Source organism: Orbicella franksi, chromosome 2 (genome assembly GCF_964199315.1).
Source record: "Orbicella franksi chromosome 2, jaOrbFran1.1, whole genome shotgun sequence".
Classification (NCBI taxonomy): Eukaryota; Metazoa; Cnidaria; class Anthozoa; order Scleractinia; family Merulinidae; genus Orbicella; species Orbicella franksi.
In genome coordinates, this window is record NC_138146.1 from 19,360,112 (window position 1) to 19,377,025 (window position 16,914).

The 16,914-nt window shown below is 40.0% G+C and overlaps 1 protein-coding gene and 1 pseudogene across 1 annotated transcript; one reads left to right on the forward strand and one right to left on the reverse strand.

Annotated features, from left to right (window-relative positions):
• Positions 1–394: 394 nt before the first annotated feature.
• Positions 395–7,513, reverse strand: LOC145478474 (serine protease 33-like). The gene is made up of 6 exons (XM_081456512.1): positions 6,916–7,513; positions 5,603–5,955; positions 4,493–4,631; positions 3,065–3,094; positions 1,666–2,012; positions 395–1,065 (listed from the first exon to the last, which is right to left on the reverse strand). Exons 1-6 carry the CDS (start codon positions 6,968–6,970, stop codon positions 592–594), a joined length of 1,398 nt encoding a protein of 465 aa, XP_081312638.1. The 5' UTR covers positions 6,971–7,513; the 3' UTR covers positions 395–591.
• Positions 7,514–9,569: 2,056 nt separating this feature from the next.
• Positions 9,570–11,065, forward strand: LOC145471440 (DELTA-alicitoxin-Pse2a-like; annotated as a pseudogene).
• The last annotated feature ends 5,849 nt before the right edge of the window (positions 11,066–16,914 follow it).

Here is a 16,914-nt window from a genome sequence, read left to right on the forward strand (position 1 = left end):
ATGCCCGCCGTTTCATTGTTTTGGAACACGAATATGGCTGCCATGACGTCATGTGAAAACGCTCTATAGGCTACAGCTGACCAGAAGCACTGCCGCAAAAGCCATCCCGTCTTTGCACTACTCATGTAGGTTTGCAAGGCCAAGCAAAGAGATGCTTTTCTACCAGTATTCACTTTACCTTTCATCTCTTCCCATCACAAATCTCGCAGTAAATTCCGTCTATCAACGAGCCTTCCCCTCAAACAACAACAAATAAACAATGAACCTTTCCTTTGTAGTTAAGTAGAACATCGTTCAGCATTCTCGGAAAATCCAAATCAACCAAAATTAAGTTGAGATGTGAGAAATAAACTAGGTTGTCCTAAGACTTTATTTTATACTGTATCTGTTGTTCAATTCACACTCCCTTCTCTTTAAAATATCACTGGTTAAAAGCATCGTTGGTTTTTGGGAGCCATTTTTATTGTCTGGGTTCAGCCCAATACTGTACAGAACTGGCATTTTTTCTGATTACTAGTTCAGACTTTATTGGCGTTATGCTTTGTAACAATATTTCTGCTGAGGGTTATAACTTCTTAACTTTATTGCCATTTAGCTACCCTTTGTCGTTTCAATCCAGTTCATCAAAGACTTCACGTTGGCGTACACCCCCGGATATCTGGGTCGAGCGCATCCAATACCGTAGCTTACCACCCCCGCGAGGTACGCCTTACCATTCTCCGAGCACACCAAAGGTCCTCCGCTATCCCCCTGACAAGCATCGATTTTTCCTTGATCATATCCAGCACATAACTTGAGTTCTGAAATCTTACCATAGTTCACTGAACACTTATTGTTGTCGATTATGGGAACATCTGCTTTCATCAGTTTCGTGGCCTGTTGTCCACCCTCTCTGAGCAACCCAAACCCGGTGACAGTGCACATTTTTCCAGGTGGAAAATTGGAGCTTGACGTAGGTAGACATACTGGTTTCACGTAATCACTGAAAGATGCTTCGGACTTCAGTTCCACGAGAGATATGTCGTAGTCTTTTGTATGGTCGTTATAACGAGGATGGTTGATCACCTGCAACAATCAATCGATCAACAACAGTCTTTTCAGTATAGTACTATAATGTTACACCTGAGTATAAATGTGCTTACAATTATCGAGTTATATTATGGAGAAAACCTTCAACTGAAGGTGATTAGTGCCAGAATTAAGGATTGAAATATTTCCAGATTTGAAACGGGGACGTCATTGAACTACTTGCGTCTACTAGACATCGAGCGCTTTATATAAAATAACTGAGATACTATGCGCGCTTTCATTGGTCGACAGGTGTGTTAAGATGGGATTATGTAAACACGACTGTGACCTTTTAGATTCGCGCGTATTTTTGAGAAATATTTTGTAAAAGTAATAGAGCTTTTTTTCCGTGTTTACACAGCCTCATATAAACACTCGGGGGGCTGGCAGACTACGTCTCGGTTTTGCATAACTGTCTCAAATTCTCCCAACCCTCCTCGTGCTTAGATGAGGCTATGTAAACACGGAAAAAATGCTCTATTGCTTAAATAGTAAACAAAACTTGTTTTTGCTTTGTCAATTGAGTTAACCGAGTGGCGGTCAGCAACGGTAAATTATCGAGACCAAATAGTTTGGATTCCATTCGGACTTCTCTACCTGTTTCGCACCAATTATGACCTCATTGCCATCATCGTTATTGACGTCGAATTCTCCAAGAACAACCTTAAGTTCAAATGGTGGACGTTTCATTCTTTGGAAGCAATGAGCAGCTGACACCACCCACTTTTTATCGATGAGAGATCCACCGCAGAAGAGGTTGGTATAGCCGTAGTAGCTTTCCCATCTGAAGGCCACCTGCCAAGGAAACTCTGCTGGCTTCGCTTCTTGCCCACCAACAATACGGGACTTCTTGCCAACACCGCAGCTCATGCTTCCCTTAAAACTTCCGCCTGCTTGACCCTGAGGATCATTAGAGCTAGAAATGTATCCTGGGATATTCAAATCTGAAACAAAGTTTGCATGAACATATGTATGTTAAAACAATATCAATGGAATGGACAATGGTTCATATGATCTCTCTTAGGTCAAGAAAGCCTTCGTCACTACCAAAGAAAATTGCTTTCCTTTTAAAAATAAGCAAAATCTATACAAACGGTCTTCGCTTGTTTTTAAATAGCTCAGTTTTTTTGTAGAAAAGATCCCATCTTCCGTTTGCTTGAAATACCAAAGCCTTTCGATTAATGAGTCAAAATTCAATTTATGGAATTACGATTACGCACTGTGTTTGAAGGCCTTCAAAGGTCGTATCACGAACGACACAAAAAAATGGGCCCGTGCTCTTTGTGTAGTGCTCTGATCACAATTTTACTAAGATATTCAAGTAGAGCGAAAACTTCCTTTATTTTAGTTCAAATTCGTCCAGTTTGACACCGATTTGGACAGGTCAAATGGCCGCTCAAGTTGGAGTACTTTCACTTCTTCTTCTAAAATTGTTTGCGGATCCGTGAACTGAAAGCCTTTGGGAGAAGGGTCAGAGGGTCTAAAACAGATTTTTCAGGTCATTCGTTACCTTGGTTTTACATGCAGCTTAAACTTGAGTAAGTTAACTCGCAAATTTAAGTGATTCTTTTTTTTTCTCAGAGACACCGAGTTTCTGTCAAAAAGCGTCCCTATTGCCACTTGTGTCTCCTACATAATTAAGCGCCACCTATTAGTGAGCTACCTATTCCTTTAAAGGATCAATTTCCGCGCCATCAGAGTATATGAAGATCATTTGTCCGTAGTTCATCTTCTGAACAGTTCACATCAAACCGTTACAAAACAACTGTCTCGAATGTCATTTTCATGAGGGGGGCAGAATTCCTTCAAGCGCAAGATTCTTCTTCCGTATTAAACTTTTGAGTGTTAACTACCAAAAGAGGTAAATTCCCCGTCCCTAATTAGTTCCCTCTCTCCCTCCAACTCTCGAATGATAATAAATGTCCCGAGGGTGAAGTCGCATTATTGCGGTAACCAGAAAATGCGCTGAGGAAACATTCATCTCGCTCTGATTTACCTTTTACTGAGGAGTTACTTGACATGGAGACTGAAAAAGAAACAGAATTTTGAGCAAAGTTATAGCCAGTTGCACTCCATGCAACTAGCAGATGCAACTTAGACATAACAATAGTAAAAATGACAAAATTAGCAAAGCAATGACATTAAATGAAAAAAGAGCCCTTGTCGGACAAAACATAATCAAAAATTCTTTATTATGTTTCCATCGTCTATTTCGAACAGCGTTCCAATTTGAGCGAATTTAATTAAAACCAGTCTAACTATGAGTCAAGTTTACAATTTCCCTGGTGTAACACTTACTGTTTCCTTCAATTCGGCGATAATCTTCCATACCACAGTATATTTCCATAATTGAGATCACAAATAAATTTTAATGTGAAATTGAAATGACAGATTGAGCAAGATTGGCAACGCTCGGTGGCATGAGAAAAAACCCTCATAGCTCATACAGAGAAAAAGTAAAAAATTCTGATTATATTTTCTTTTCTTCGCTTGCTCTCTCTCTCTCTCTCTCTCTCTCTCTCTCTCTCTCTCTCTCTCTCTCTCTCTCTTACGTAGTTTAGAAATCGAGACTTAAGTGAGCGTAGCTTGCATTGTGCAACTTTCACTGGGCTAATGGTAGCTTTTACTCTATAAAACAGTTTTAAGGACATTTTTTTCCCATAGTGATAACTTAATTCTGTCTTGTGCTACTAATTTGTGTAGCCATTGTATAACATGCAGAGGTGGGTTATCAGAACTCTTCAATCAAAGTTAATCCCCAGTAAAAAAGTTATTTTAACTCTTCAACAATAGTGAAATAACCCCTACAAAACTACTCTAAACGCAGCTAAACGCGAGTTAAAGTAATCCCTCAGTAAAAAGTTACTTTAACTCTCCTACCAGAGTTAAAATAATCCCCACAAGATAACACCCGAAAACGAGTTAAACTAACCCCCAAATTAGAGTTATTCTAACTCTTCAGTCAGAGTTGAAATAACCCCTACAAGATAACTCCAAAAGCGAGTTATATTAACTCCCTATAGAGAGTTGAAATAACTTCTTCCTAAAATTTAACTCCCAGTGGGAGTTATATTTAACTCTCATTTAGAGTGAAAATGACTGCACAAAAAATAACTCCACTATGCGGAGTTAGATTAACTCCACGACGAGTAAAAATAACTCCCTTTTGAAGTTATTCTAACTCCTCCAAAAATAACTCCACCTTAGGGTGTAAATTTAACCCTACTGTAGGAGTTATTTTAACTCCTACAGTACTACACACTAATTTTAAGAATCAGTGTGTACTTAGCAGCTAATCTGTTTCTATCTAGGGAACAAGACATCTTAGGTAAGACTTTCAGACTGATATATTGACTCTGTCTCTCGAAGGCGCTCAAGCTCCCGCGATGTTTCAGTTTGACGAACTACGATCTTTTTAACCTACCTTTAGGAAAAACATTGTTCATAAACTCGTCCGGGCCGCCTTCAGCTCCACGAGGACTGTAGCGAACACAGATGATGTCACCATGAACGGTGGAACGAGCAGTCCCCACTCCAATTTGAAATGTATTGTTCCAGACAACCTTTTATGAGAAGGGACGTCAATTGAGGAGCACGATAGTAATTTTTACAACATTGGTTGTTAAAAGTAATTTACTAGAAAGTCAGTTTTACTAAGCTAATGTTATTTCTCGATTCTGCCTCCGGTGGAGAAAGAGCCACTTGAAGTGTTCTTAATCTTATAATCATTTGCAAAAATAACAAAGATCCTGAGTCTGCTCTAATTGACTTTTTAGCGAATTCAAAATTAGAACCGGCCTCCAGCGCTGTGTTGTCAGGTCCTGCTTGCATAGTTTTAAGCCCCTAAGTCTGGTGACAATCGGGCATAACCTACGCAGAGAGAAGACCAGCATCACCCGCCAATCTTGGATTGGAACCCTCAGGGGAAACGGAAAAGAGGAACACCAGCCCTGACATGAAAAAGAACTCTGCAAGCAGAGATAAAGACCATCAGCATGACCTGGGAGGAGGCAAAGAAGATAGCTCAAGATCGGGAAAGATGAAGGCTCGTAGTCAAGGTCCTATGTTTCTGAGGGAACGAAAAGGAGTAAGTCAAGTCAAGTCTGGTGACGAGACTAAAGGTTTTATTATCGATTGATCGAATGACTAATCAATTGATTAGTTGGCGGATCGGGCGAATGACAACGAAGAGAGAGCGTGATTCTGGCTACAGTCCCCCCGCTTCCCGCCCCACCCGATTTTAGTTCCCCTGTCTTCCGAACTCAACAACTTTTAACTCTAAAGAGACACATTCAGTTTTGGTCTAGTCATTACCAGTCATACGAGCGCTTCGATATAAGCTCCTTTAGTAACTAAAGCTTGTTCCCACTAAGAAGAGAGAAGCCTTGCGTAAAGACACAGATAACGAAGGAGAAGGAGATTAGTACCTGATGAGCAAACTCAAAACATGAATAAGCGCAACATTTAAAACCAGACTTTGAAAGTATGCGTATGAAACAAGAATATTTGCCATAAAATCCTTTTCCTGGTTTACCTGAGCAAAGTGTTTGATTGGCATTCCAGGAGCTTTAGGCAGTCCTGTCTGATAGTTATAATTCTGCTCTTCCGCGTACCACTTTTGAACAGCCAAGGTGCAGAGATCAGGAGTAGCACCTTCACTTTTGGCACCAGTCACAGGTGTAGCTGCAAGATTTTCTCCCTCGCCTTTTGTGTCCATGGTCCTGTTGTCGTGTGAAAGCTCGTCTTTTATTGCGAGTTCCTCGCACCACTTTTGAGCCTCTACGCCCAACTCTTCTGAATACGCCAAAGCCTGAGCACCGTGAAGCTTTCTCAGTTTATTGTGGGTCATCACGCATGCTTTATGAAATTCGTCGTATGCGAAGACGCCTTCAATAAACGTAGAATACCATTTTTTATGATCATTGGGCGAAACTAATTCAATAAAAATAATAAATAGCAATTTAATCTTGCCCCTCATTACCAACACAATAAAAGATTTACTGAGATTACGCGAAACAGAAATTGGTTAGGACTGGTAAAAACGGATTTACCATAGAATATTGCAGGGCATTATAGACAGAGCTAGAACCTCACCGGAATAGTATTCATGGTCGAGACTCATAGGAGAAATAGCTTTTCATGTTCCAGATCCATTTTTGCCTTCATTTTAGATGTAACCAGGGATTCATCTTTTATATGTCAAGCAAAATTTGATCAGTTGACATGTTTTGTAGAATATTTAACAACAAAACACATGACCCTATATCAAATATGCCTTTAAGAAAAAAGTGAACAGATCATATCACGCGAGCTAGGGGGACTGTGCGGTGCTGAAAGCATCGGACTAATACACCAATAATTTCAATCAATTGCTGACTCTCTAATACAAAACAAGATTAAAAAATTAAAAAATAGTTGATTTTAATAGTTTATCGATTCAACCGCAGCCGAGGACCAAGAAGCATTTTAAGTTTAATTAGTAATACTATTTAGTGTTAGTAGGTCGTCAAAAACATTTATATTGTAATGAAACTGATATAGTGATTGCACGAGCTATGATGCTCGTGCTAAGATGTATAACGGTTGTATTTGAATGTATACTCGCAAGAGTTCTAAGACTAAGAGACGGTTATATGGCGAGTACGGGATGCGCAATGTACTCGTAATACAGCGTATATAAGGGACTCACGTTATGGAGTGGCCTGTGTGTGTTAGTAGACTTGCCATGTACAAGTAAGCTAAACGTTGAGAGTCGAGTAATTAAACCGTTGGCTGTTGGACTCCTTGACTGGAAGTTGTTGTCGCCCGCGCGCGTTACAATATGCATTAAAATTAGTCTCATCTTACCTGCATAAAGTTGAGAAGTGTATATCAAGAAAGCACAAAACTGGAATGGAATCATTTTTTCAACCGCTTTCTCAGTGGTCCTGAATTTCGTTCTAATCTAGCGATAAGCTCGAATGAAAAGAACTGTATATCTATTGTATATATGAGAAAGCGATCATTCATTATTCAATCCCCGTGATGTCATTCTAACTGGTATTACACAATAAAGTTGCATGCCTTTTAACATGAGACACACCCCATATTTCTTAATGATAAGAGATTAAAACAGTCAAATTAAAAATAAAAAAAGCTAGAATAATATTTATCGCTGTAAAATGAACGAATTTTGACCTCGCCCGATCATTTTACAATAACATTACTTGCCATGGCCGTGCGTCTGTTTCATCATAACTTATAATTTATGCCAGCGATACTTTCAGCCAGTGGCAACTGACGAAGATCTGCCAAACTCTTCTTTTTAATCTCCTCCCGCCCTCAAGGTAGGGTTGTTCCAGCCACAGGGAAGCATTTCATAAACATTTCTTGGAAATACAATAATGACTCTGGCCTATTTCTTTTTATTATTTCTCTCCTAGAACGTTAAATTTGTAGTCAACTAATGTAGTTCAAAGTTTCAGGCCTGTTGTCGCCTGAAGGTAAGATCGATTGAAATGGCTAACTTTATTTAACAGTCTGTTCATCTGACCCAGAGACGAAATGTTGATCTAGATATATTATAAAATTTAATGTGAGAGCACTGTGAAACATGGACGGTTTCACTTTTTTTGGTAAGTTTCCTCTACAAAGAAGTTTAGGTGTAGATCCATGTAGTTTCGCGAGCTAGTATGGTGCCAAATTTAGTAGGGAAAAATTCAATATTCAACCCTCATGTGCCATCCAATTCCACAGTGGTTTATTTAAAGTATACATGGCATGAGACAAAATTCGAATTTTAAAGCCTAAAATATTTGACCTTTACTTTCAGTTCTCAAATTCATTAATAATTCATCAAGTTTGAACAAAAGAAATCATGACCGTGACGGTGTTTGGATATCTAATCTTAATTTGCATTGATTTTTACGATTTTATTTCTCTGTCCTTAGGTTTTAGTTTTGATTGAGAAGATATATCAAACACTCAAGACAGTATTTGACCGCATTTCCAAACACCTCGAACTTTCGTCAAAAATACTCCGCTGCGGCGTCGTATTTTCAACTCTCTTCTCGATGTTTGGAAATGTAGTCAAACACGGTCTGTCGTCTTTGATACATTACTTGAAAAACACACGACCTTGTTAGCTTCCGGTGCCGGTGAGAGGCGAATAAATCAGATGTAAGCATAATTTCCAGAGGTGAATATAAGAATTGGACATTCTGATCGGTCGAAAAGCTCATCATATGACGCTAGAGCTTGGTTACTAAGCTCGCCATCTTTGCCATCTCGGCAAGTAAACATGGCGGACAGTTGCTGAATGAAGTTTTCATTTATTCGAAAGACATCACTCCAAGTACAGGATATTTGAAACCATGGAGAATTTTAAAAATGACTGCTGTCGCCCTTGGACCAAAAATCTTTTCAAGAACTCGTATTCAAGGCTCTAAAGAATAGTTAATGCAGTGGTTACGTCGACGCCAGTAGGTCAGATCGATTGACCGAAATTTATTTTTCTTCAAACTAAAGCTACTCATTTTTAGACGATGTTGACGACTGTGAATGAAGTCAACAACGATAAAACAAAGGTACCGGATGAATTTATTTTTTCGTAGTGTTTCGCTCGGTTGTTAATTTACTGCCGAACTCGATGAGTAATTTGATTGGCAATCGATGTACATGTAAGCTTATTAAAACTACGGCTGCATACGTGTATGCACACGAACAATTGCGACTGTTTTTATGTTTTGGTCCGTTTTTTTGATAGTCCTTAATATTCACCTCTGAAAATTATACTAAAACAATTATTCGCTTCAGGCTCAGTGAACATTGGTGAATATTTACCTCTCGGTTTCGTCTCGGTGAATATTCACCAACGTTCACTTTGCCTTTGACGAATAATTGTTAAATATTCACGCATCGGATACGATACAATTGAAATATTGCAAGACTTGACATCTGACATAACCAAACGTTAGTTCTATTTCCGTATTTTGGAGCTAACATGCAGGTGAAACATTTTACACTACGACCGCCTTGGGCACAGCCAGTCGGCGGTTTTAAGGACGGTCAATTTACTTGCAATGTAAGTGGCACACTATCGTTATATCAATGATACCTGGCTTTGGCGCTGAGCAAACGCCAAGTACGTAAAGGACCGTTCTTAGGGCAGTTGGCCATTAATGAAGGTTCCATTGTAAAACAATGCACGCACTGAATGATTCCCACCTCCTTAGCTTTCCACTTCAGTCAAGAGTTTCTTTGAATCGAACCGAATAGATTTTGCGAAGCAATATGGGAATATTTTTGTTTTCGAGTTCGGTTAGGGTTTTAAATTTTTTAAAGAAATTCGCAACAGTGTTTTTAAGATTACGAAACAAGAGAGTCAAGGTGGACTACTCTTTGACTCTTTAAAACACTGTTTATGACAAATACGTTTAAGTTATTTTGATTTCTCGCGAGTCGTTTTAGAGAAAGTGAATAATGCGACAGTTGAGAGAGCCAAACTATGCCTGCAACTACAAATGAGTCAAAGAAGGTATTTTCTAACGAATTGGCTTTTAAACGCTTTGGATGATCATTTATTAACCGCTGAAAAGAAAAAAACAACTTACTTACTCGGATGAAGTTTGTCGTTCATTACACGACTAAATCAGTAATAATCCGGCCAAAAATACTAGTTTAAAACGTAGCTTAACAGTACTACAGAACCAACAATCTATGATGTACCAATGCTCCCATGTAAACGTATTCCTGACCCATAGTTAATCAATTGTGTGAATTGACTCTGTACTCAGAGTGCGTTATACTAGATACACCCGGCCAGGAGCCATGTTTTCCTCCTTGATGCTAGTCATATACTTGAAAGCCATATCTATGCCCAGGACAATGGGAAGCGAAGAAACTCTGACGGCCAGCGAATTAGTAGAGCTCGGAAAATCCATTAACCTTCCAAAAGTCAGCTTATTGGAAGATTTTAAGGAACGCGAAGCAAGCATTTTCGAGTCTTTCCCTTCAAAATGTTTCAAAAAGGAAAAACTAAACTCCACAAGAAGTCACTTTGAATATTATCAAAGTACTAAGTCTTTTTACTCAAAATTGGCCACCCAAGTTGGATTAGATGCCCCATTGGAGTCAGCCTATTCCCTGAGCGCCACACTCAATAGTGTTACAAAGAAGACAAGCTCAAGTTAGAAGCTGCATCTCGTTAGCAGGCCCCACATCCGTTGGAAAGGTCGGTGTTCTGCATGTGCAAATGTGAATAAAAGTGAATCAAGTAATGCCACCGATATCAGCAAGACTGATAAACTTTTCATTAGAGGATGAAGCAGGGAAACCCGTAGCAAGCTGTTACATGACAGGTCTAAGGAACTGATTCAACAGCTAATGAATGAAGCCGGAGACACACATTCATCCATTCAGCACACCTTCAGAGCCATTTGGAAAATTCTACAAAGCCGTTTTCCATCAGGATCACCGAACTACGTCAGAGGACTAAACTTGCAGTACTACTGCCTCGGCTTCCTGAATGATGGTTGTTCATACGTACCAGGTGGAAAAGGAAATAACAAAGTTCAAATACAGAAATTCGACTACACCGAGAGGTCCAACGATATGTGTCCAGAGTTCGAACGTACTCTCGCTAAAGAGGGTTGCCACAGCGACGACGACTGCCATTACAAACCAATTTGGTGTTCCTGTCGAGGCCCAACATGTGTCTTCACAAGAAAGAGGAACAAGACACAGGTGTAACTAAGGAAACTGCATACGCTAATATACTAAAGATGACACGTCATGGAAAGGTTGCGACTGGAAGCTGGCTGGGTCTTGGTGTGTTTGTAAAAACACACATCTTGATTGGCGGAAAGTTGTATGGTCCTTACCCAGCAAGGATTAAATCACGTAAATCAGTAGCTAACCATGGCGCTTACCGCAAAGCAAAGGTTCCCGTAAGTGTAGAAATATTATAACGTAGGTATCAGTAGGTAATGTAGGTATCAACTATCGCCAACGGATAATCGAGATCTTGAGATCAAAACTAAATATCGCCTTTACAGGTAATTACAGTGTTGGCTGAGTTTGATGGCTACATTTACTTGCATATAAAATAACAGTGCGTTGAAAGCTAAGTTTACTTGCACGTAAAATCAGCTTTCTATTTAAGAAGAGTATAGTGCGTGCTACTGAGATAGAGACTTCTTCGAGTCATTGAAAACCTATGACCGAGAGAAGATTGAGTTCTACAGTTAAAAATTAAATTTCGACTAAAGAGGTTGTTAACAATCAAACATACATTGCTAGCTGGCCAAGTTTGAGGGTACATAGTTGCATGTAAAATCAGATTTCTAATGTCAAATTATACTTTGCAACAGCGCGAGAGTTGTTTGAGTGATGGAAACCCTAAAAGGCCATTGTGATCCCGAGGCAGCAGGGAACAGGATGGTTCGTGGTAGAAAGAGTGTTACTTCGCAAAAATATTTTTGCGTAAGATGTGCAATTGTCTATGCAAGAGTTTGTCTTCCCGGTCAGTCTGATCTTTCTTAGAATGAAGGACGTTATCAGATCTAACTCCACTTAGTAAAGTACAAACAAAAAGCCATGTTGCTCAGTTTACAGACGGGCCTGTCAACGTTCTTTCGTCTCGGTTTGAGTCTCACCATCCCCACTTTTCACCGCTCATCAGCCGGCTTCACTGTCTGAACTCGCTATTTCAGGCGGCCGAGCTGACTGCCCCGTTTGGAAAACAACTTCACACATTTACTGTAAATATAATTATTGATTAAAAGGAGGGTTGTTCGACATCGCTGTCAAACTTTCAAAACGTCCTAATCACGATCTCCTTATTCAAGATGTAGCTCTTCAGAACTACTTCTTTTTGACAAGACAAAACTTTTCTTCAAAGGGAGGTCATCGTACAGTGGCATGTATTAGAGACATCTTACTGTTACTGCAACATTTTAAAGTACCAACTTTTTAAAGCGCGTTAGGGACTTAAAAAAACTGCATCAGAGACTTTTCAAAGCACTTCAACGACTTCTAAACTAGTCGCAACTTTTCCAAGAGGCTCATGCCGTATTTCAGCTCTGCACGAAGATACGACAAATTGACGAATAAACACGAATGACCACGAGTGCCCATGCATGCGCTAGCGGGGTTTCAAATAGACCTTTTTAGCTTGGGCGGTCTGTTTTCCCATTACAGACCACGCGACATTCTCTAGAGAATTGTTTTTGTATCCACCTTAAAATTATTCAATCATACACGTGCCACTATTTGAAAATTTGAAAGCAAGAATTCTCAAGAGTATCATCACATCGTCTGAAATGGGGCAACAAACCGCCCAAGCTAAAAAGGTCTATTTAGAAACGTAAAGGAATAGATTCATTATTCAACTCTGAAGGTGTCATTCAATTTCCACAGTGACTTTATCTATAGTTTACATAGCGGGAGACAAAATTCACCTTTTCAAAGCCTAAAATATTTGGACCTCACTTTTAGTTGAAAAACGCACGATCTAGTTAATTAACTTCGGGTATGGTTCCGGTGAGAAAAGAATGTATTAGATGATGTTCACGGATACGTTGCAATTGGAATATTGGACTTAGCTTCTGACTTCTGAACTTGGCGGCTGACCAAGGAATTAAAGCAGAAGTTGCAAGTGTTCATCAGTAAGAGCCTGACGAGCATCCTGTGGATTTGATGGCCTAGACTAATACGCAATCAGGAGCTTTGGAGACGAGCAGGGCAGTGACCGGCATAGCAGGAGATAATACAAAGAGCTTGGGGTTGGATTGGCCACATGCGTACACGCTGAGAATACCAGACAAATACATAGCCAAGAGGGTCATAGAGTGGAACCCACAGAGGAAGCACAAGAGAGGCAGACCCCAGCACACCTGGAGGCGCACAAGAATGGCAGAGTTGGAGGAGAGACAGCTCATGTTCCATCAGGAACGAAGAGGATTGTGTGAGTGAGTAGCGTCAGTTTTATTTCCGTCTCTTTAAACTAGCATACAGGTGAACCTTTCTACACCACGACCACCATAGATACAGAATTCGCCGGTTTAGAGAAATGGCACTTTTAAGGATGATCAATTTAGTTGCAATGTAAATAGCATACTACCGCGTTATACTTACCTAGCTTTGGAGCTGAGCCAAGTCCCAAGGACCGTCCTTAGCCCAGTCGACAATGAGGACTTTCAGAAACGCTACGGCGAGGTGCTACTATGGCTACTTTGGCCGTGAGGGACTAGGCTGACAACGTTGTTTTACCCGCCAAACACAAATGATTAAGATTTTACTGTACGGTAACGGTTTGTGCAGTCTCTAAGTGTCTTTACAAAAATGACTACTTTCAAGGAAACCAGAGATTGTTCTACTTTCATAAGAAATAGGCTTGATTAATGACAATGATTTCCTTCTCCTCTATCCGTCTTACATCTCCCAGATCTCAGATTTGTCTTTTAGAACTTGATAGAACCGCCAGTAATTCTAACCACGAAACAAAATATAAACTCTGATATAAAAAAAAGCTCGATTTCAACACGGACAGGTTGTTCGTACAACGATTACATGATAAGCCCAAAAATACAAAACTTTCAATTATAATAAAATACATTTTGAACAGTAATAAACAATTATAGCTCAGATTAGTACATACGAAGCTTTCTTATCTACGGCTGTTCGGCCCGATTCTAATATGACTGAATTGATCATCTCGCGGTAGGTGTTAAAATCGTTCAAATTTTCTGTACAAATGACAAAAAAAACAATGATCTAAGAACTGATTTTTGTGATTGAGAACTTTATCTTCAAACTAGGCTGTTCAAACAGTGAAAAAAAGCGTTAAAATGAGAAGTAAATTGCAGGCTTATAGTCACGTAGTGAGGAGTACGTGAAACCAGTCACTTTCCCGTAGTAGAAAGCAAAGCTACGGCGGGAAAGCCGTATCGGTACGCGCGTCATGACGTCACCGGAAGCGATCTTCACTATCTGCCGCAGTATGACAGCCTAGCCGTACCATATCTTTAAGTCTCTAATAATTGAAGGCTCGACGGTAAAATGCACGCATTGAATGATTGCCGCCTTCTTAGTTTTCTACTTCTTTCCAGAGTTTCTCTGACTCAAACTGAATAGATTTTGCGAACCAATTTGAGAATATTCAGTTTACGAGTTCACATCCTCTTGTTCGCGGTCTGACAAACAGAGCTGGTGGATCGCTAAAGAATTTCCAGCAAACACTGGCAAATGACAGGACTATGTCAATAACACCGCCAATGCTTTAAAACCTGTTCAGTTTAATACATGAGATAAGCTTGCTTTTTTCATGGCTGTAATAACTCCTCTTTGATAGTTTTTACTTTAATCAGTGTACTAGTTAAACAAATTCAAGTCCATATTTTCTATTGGGTCTGTTTTTTACTTTAAACCGTTTTCTTCTATCGCAGCGAGTTTGACTGCGAAAGATTTAACCGTTGACAATTCGCTCGCGGGTAGTGTAAGCGATGTAAGAAAAATTGTGTTTGATTATAACTTAAAAGTCAGTCATTTACTACCATTCATTTTTAATTTGCCAACGAATTTTGCCCTGTGCGGAATATAATTCAACTTCGCCGTCCAACTGCGTGTAATCGTATCCAAAGAGTCGTCAATATTTGTGCGCGTAACAACTAAAAGTTGTGGGTTCGGAGATCAACATGTTCGTTCACTTTATTCAGCTCCCTCGATTCATTTGCTTTACAGGAGCTCGGTGTGTTTTAAATTTTTCCACGTGGACCTGTTCCTAAAAATTAAACATTGTTCCTCTTAATGAGCCTGGCGCTTCCCTTGGTCACTATCTTCCGTGTTAAAATTGTACCAAGCTTTCGTGGTACGAATTGGCATTACGTATCGCACCGTATCACGTTCTAGTTTGAGTTCTTTTGAGACCTTCGCGTTTTATTCGAGTAGGGGATTGTAAGAATATTAACTATTGTTTTACGTTTGGTATCTTTTGTCTTGACAACCATGGCCTTGTTCTCCTGGTGCTCAATTTGTTTTTGATAGCCACGACTGACCTCGTACCACTGGTGTTCTAGAGAACAAAGGATTTCCTTGCGTTTGCCTTGTTCTCATACAAGACATTAGATTATAGACGTAATTATCTTTCTTTTTTCTATCTTGTTTCAGAATCCTCCCAGACCCACGAACCAAGCACTGATGAGACGTTAGCCACATCTGTAAGGTGGGTGTTGGATTCGGGTAATGGGCCTCCTACCTACATGTGCCGAAACAGCATCACTCGCCATCCGTGGTGAAATTTCGGTCTCAAAGCCAGGAACCAGTGTCAAATACGGGATTTTCGCGCGTTTGCTGGAATCAGCTGTTGACTCCTGTCGGGCGAGATTCCTAAATCACCAGTTTTGCATTTAGTTTCTTTCGGAGAGTGTCTCAGTGGTCATAGCCGAGGTCATTTGGTTTATCTCTACCTCTACTTGCCTCTACTCTACCTCTACTGATCAATCCTCCCCTGGGCTAACCTTTGGATTTAGAGAAGTTTTTCAAAGAAAACTGTTACACGGGTCATACCAGTATTCCATCATATTTTTGAGGACACACAGGTTTGAACATGAATTATAGCATTACCGGAACTTTACCTATATGCGCCGTTCTTTCCTTCCCTCCTTAGAATATGCAGTTTAGTTTTCATTTTCATCCTGATGGTTTCGAGCCCTGGGTGTCTGAAACCCGAATAGCGAATAGCGAATAGTCCCGAATAACGAATAGCGAATGGTCCCGAATAACGAATAGCGAATGGTACGAATAGTGCGAATAGTGGCGAACAGTGGCGAACAGTGGCGAATATTCGCGAATAGTGGCAAATAGGGGGAGATATAGTGACGAATGACAGGAATTTGGTACCCAGTAACTCGCAGTCAACCTCTCAGCAACGTGGGATGGGATTTTCCTGCTAAAAAGCATAGACGCTTCTAAGGACAAAAGGTGTTTCCAAACGTAATTTCTTTTGTTTTCACCGCTGCAAAAGCGTAAATACATCTTTATTAGGTTATCCTTGTGTTTTCTGTTTTCTTAATGTCGGCGATGGACAGCCCTAGCCTGAGTCCTGAGGAGAGAAGGTAATAAATTCAAGATATAGCTTAGATGATTTTGTAACCGGTTGTCAGAGCAGCTCGTTTGTGTCTTATCAGTTGATGAACTAATCACAGACCACTGGCCCCACATGTATTTTATTGTTTTTTCACAGAACGTGCTTGGTCGAATCTGTCAGCGTCCGCGGATAAACGCTCAGTTGCTCCACGTGCTCAATTTCAACGAATCCAAATCAGTGCTGCACTAAAGCGGTGACTATATTGACGACTATTCGCCACTATTCGCGACTATTCGCACTATTCGCGACTGTTCGCCACTATTCGAGACTATTCGCACTATTCGGGACTACTCGCTATTCGCGACTTTCCGCTATTCACTATTCGGGTTTTCCAAACATTCTTTTACCCCTCGCATTTAAGGGGCTACATCATGTGGCAATTGCCTTGGAATTAAATAATAGCTACTTCCCTTATAGAAGCGCTATAAACCATTACTTGTGGCCATTTTAGTCCAACAGTCAAATGATGCGAAAGTTTTCGCCTAGTAAATATAACGTAAGCAAGATAGCATTACTTAATTGTTGCACGAAGAAGGAGGGCATAGATTATAGATGTATATATCAGTACACGAATATATAGGTTATTTATGTCTTGCCACTGTTTACCTTTATAACAATAACTGTAGGTTTTAACGTCGAAAGGACGCGTTAATTGAGAGGAAAGGGACATTTTGTTAGTGGAACCCTCTAATCATCGTGGTCTGTTTTCATGAGATCAACGT

Excerpts from the sequence above, each read along its gene's own strand:
- LOC145478474 (XM_081456512.1), bottom strand. The coding sequence starts at position 6,970 with ATGATTCCATTCCAGTTTTGTGCTTTCTTGATATACACTTCTCAACTT. Across the intron at positions 3,095-4,492 it reads GAACAATGTTTTTCCTAAAG|TCTCCATGTCAAGTAACTCC; the intron begins GTAGGTTAAAAA and ends TTTCTTTTTCAG. Across the intron at positions 2,013-3,064 it reads AAGTAACTCCTCAGTAAAAG|ATTTGAATATCCCAGGATAC; the intron begins GTAAATCAGAGC and ends ACTTTGTTTCAG.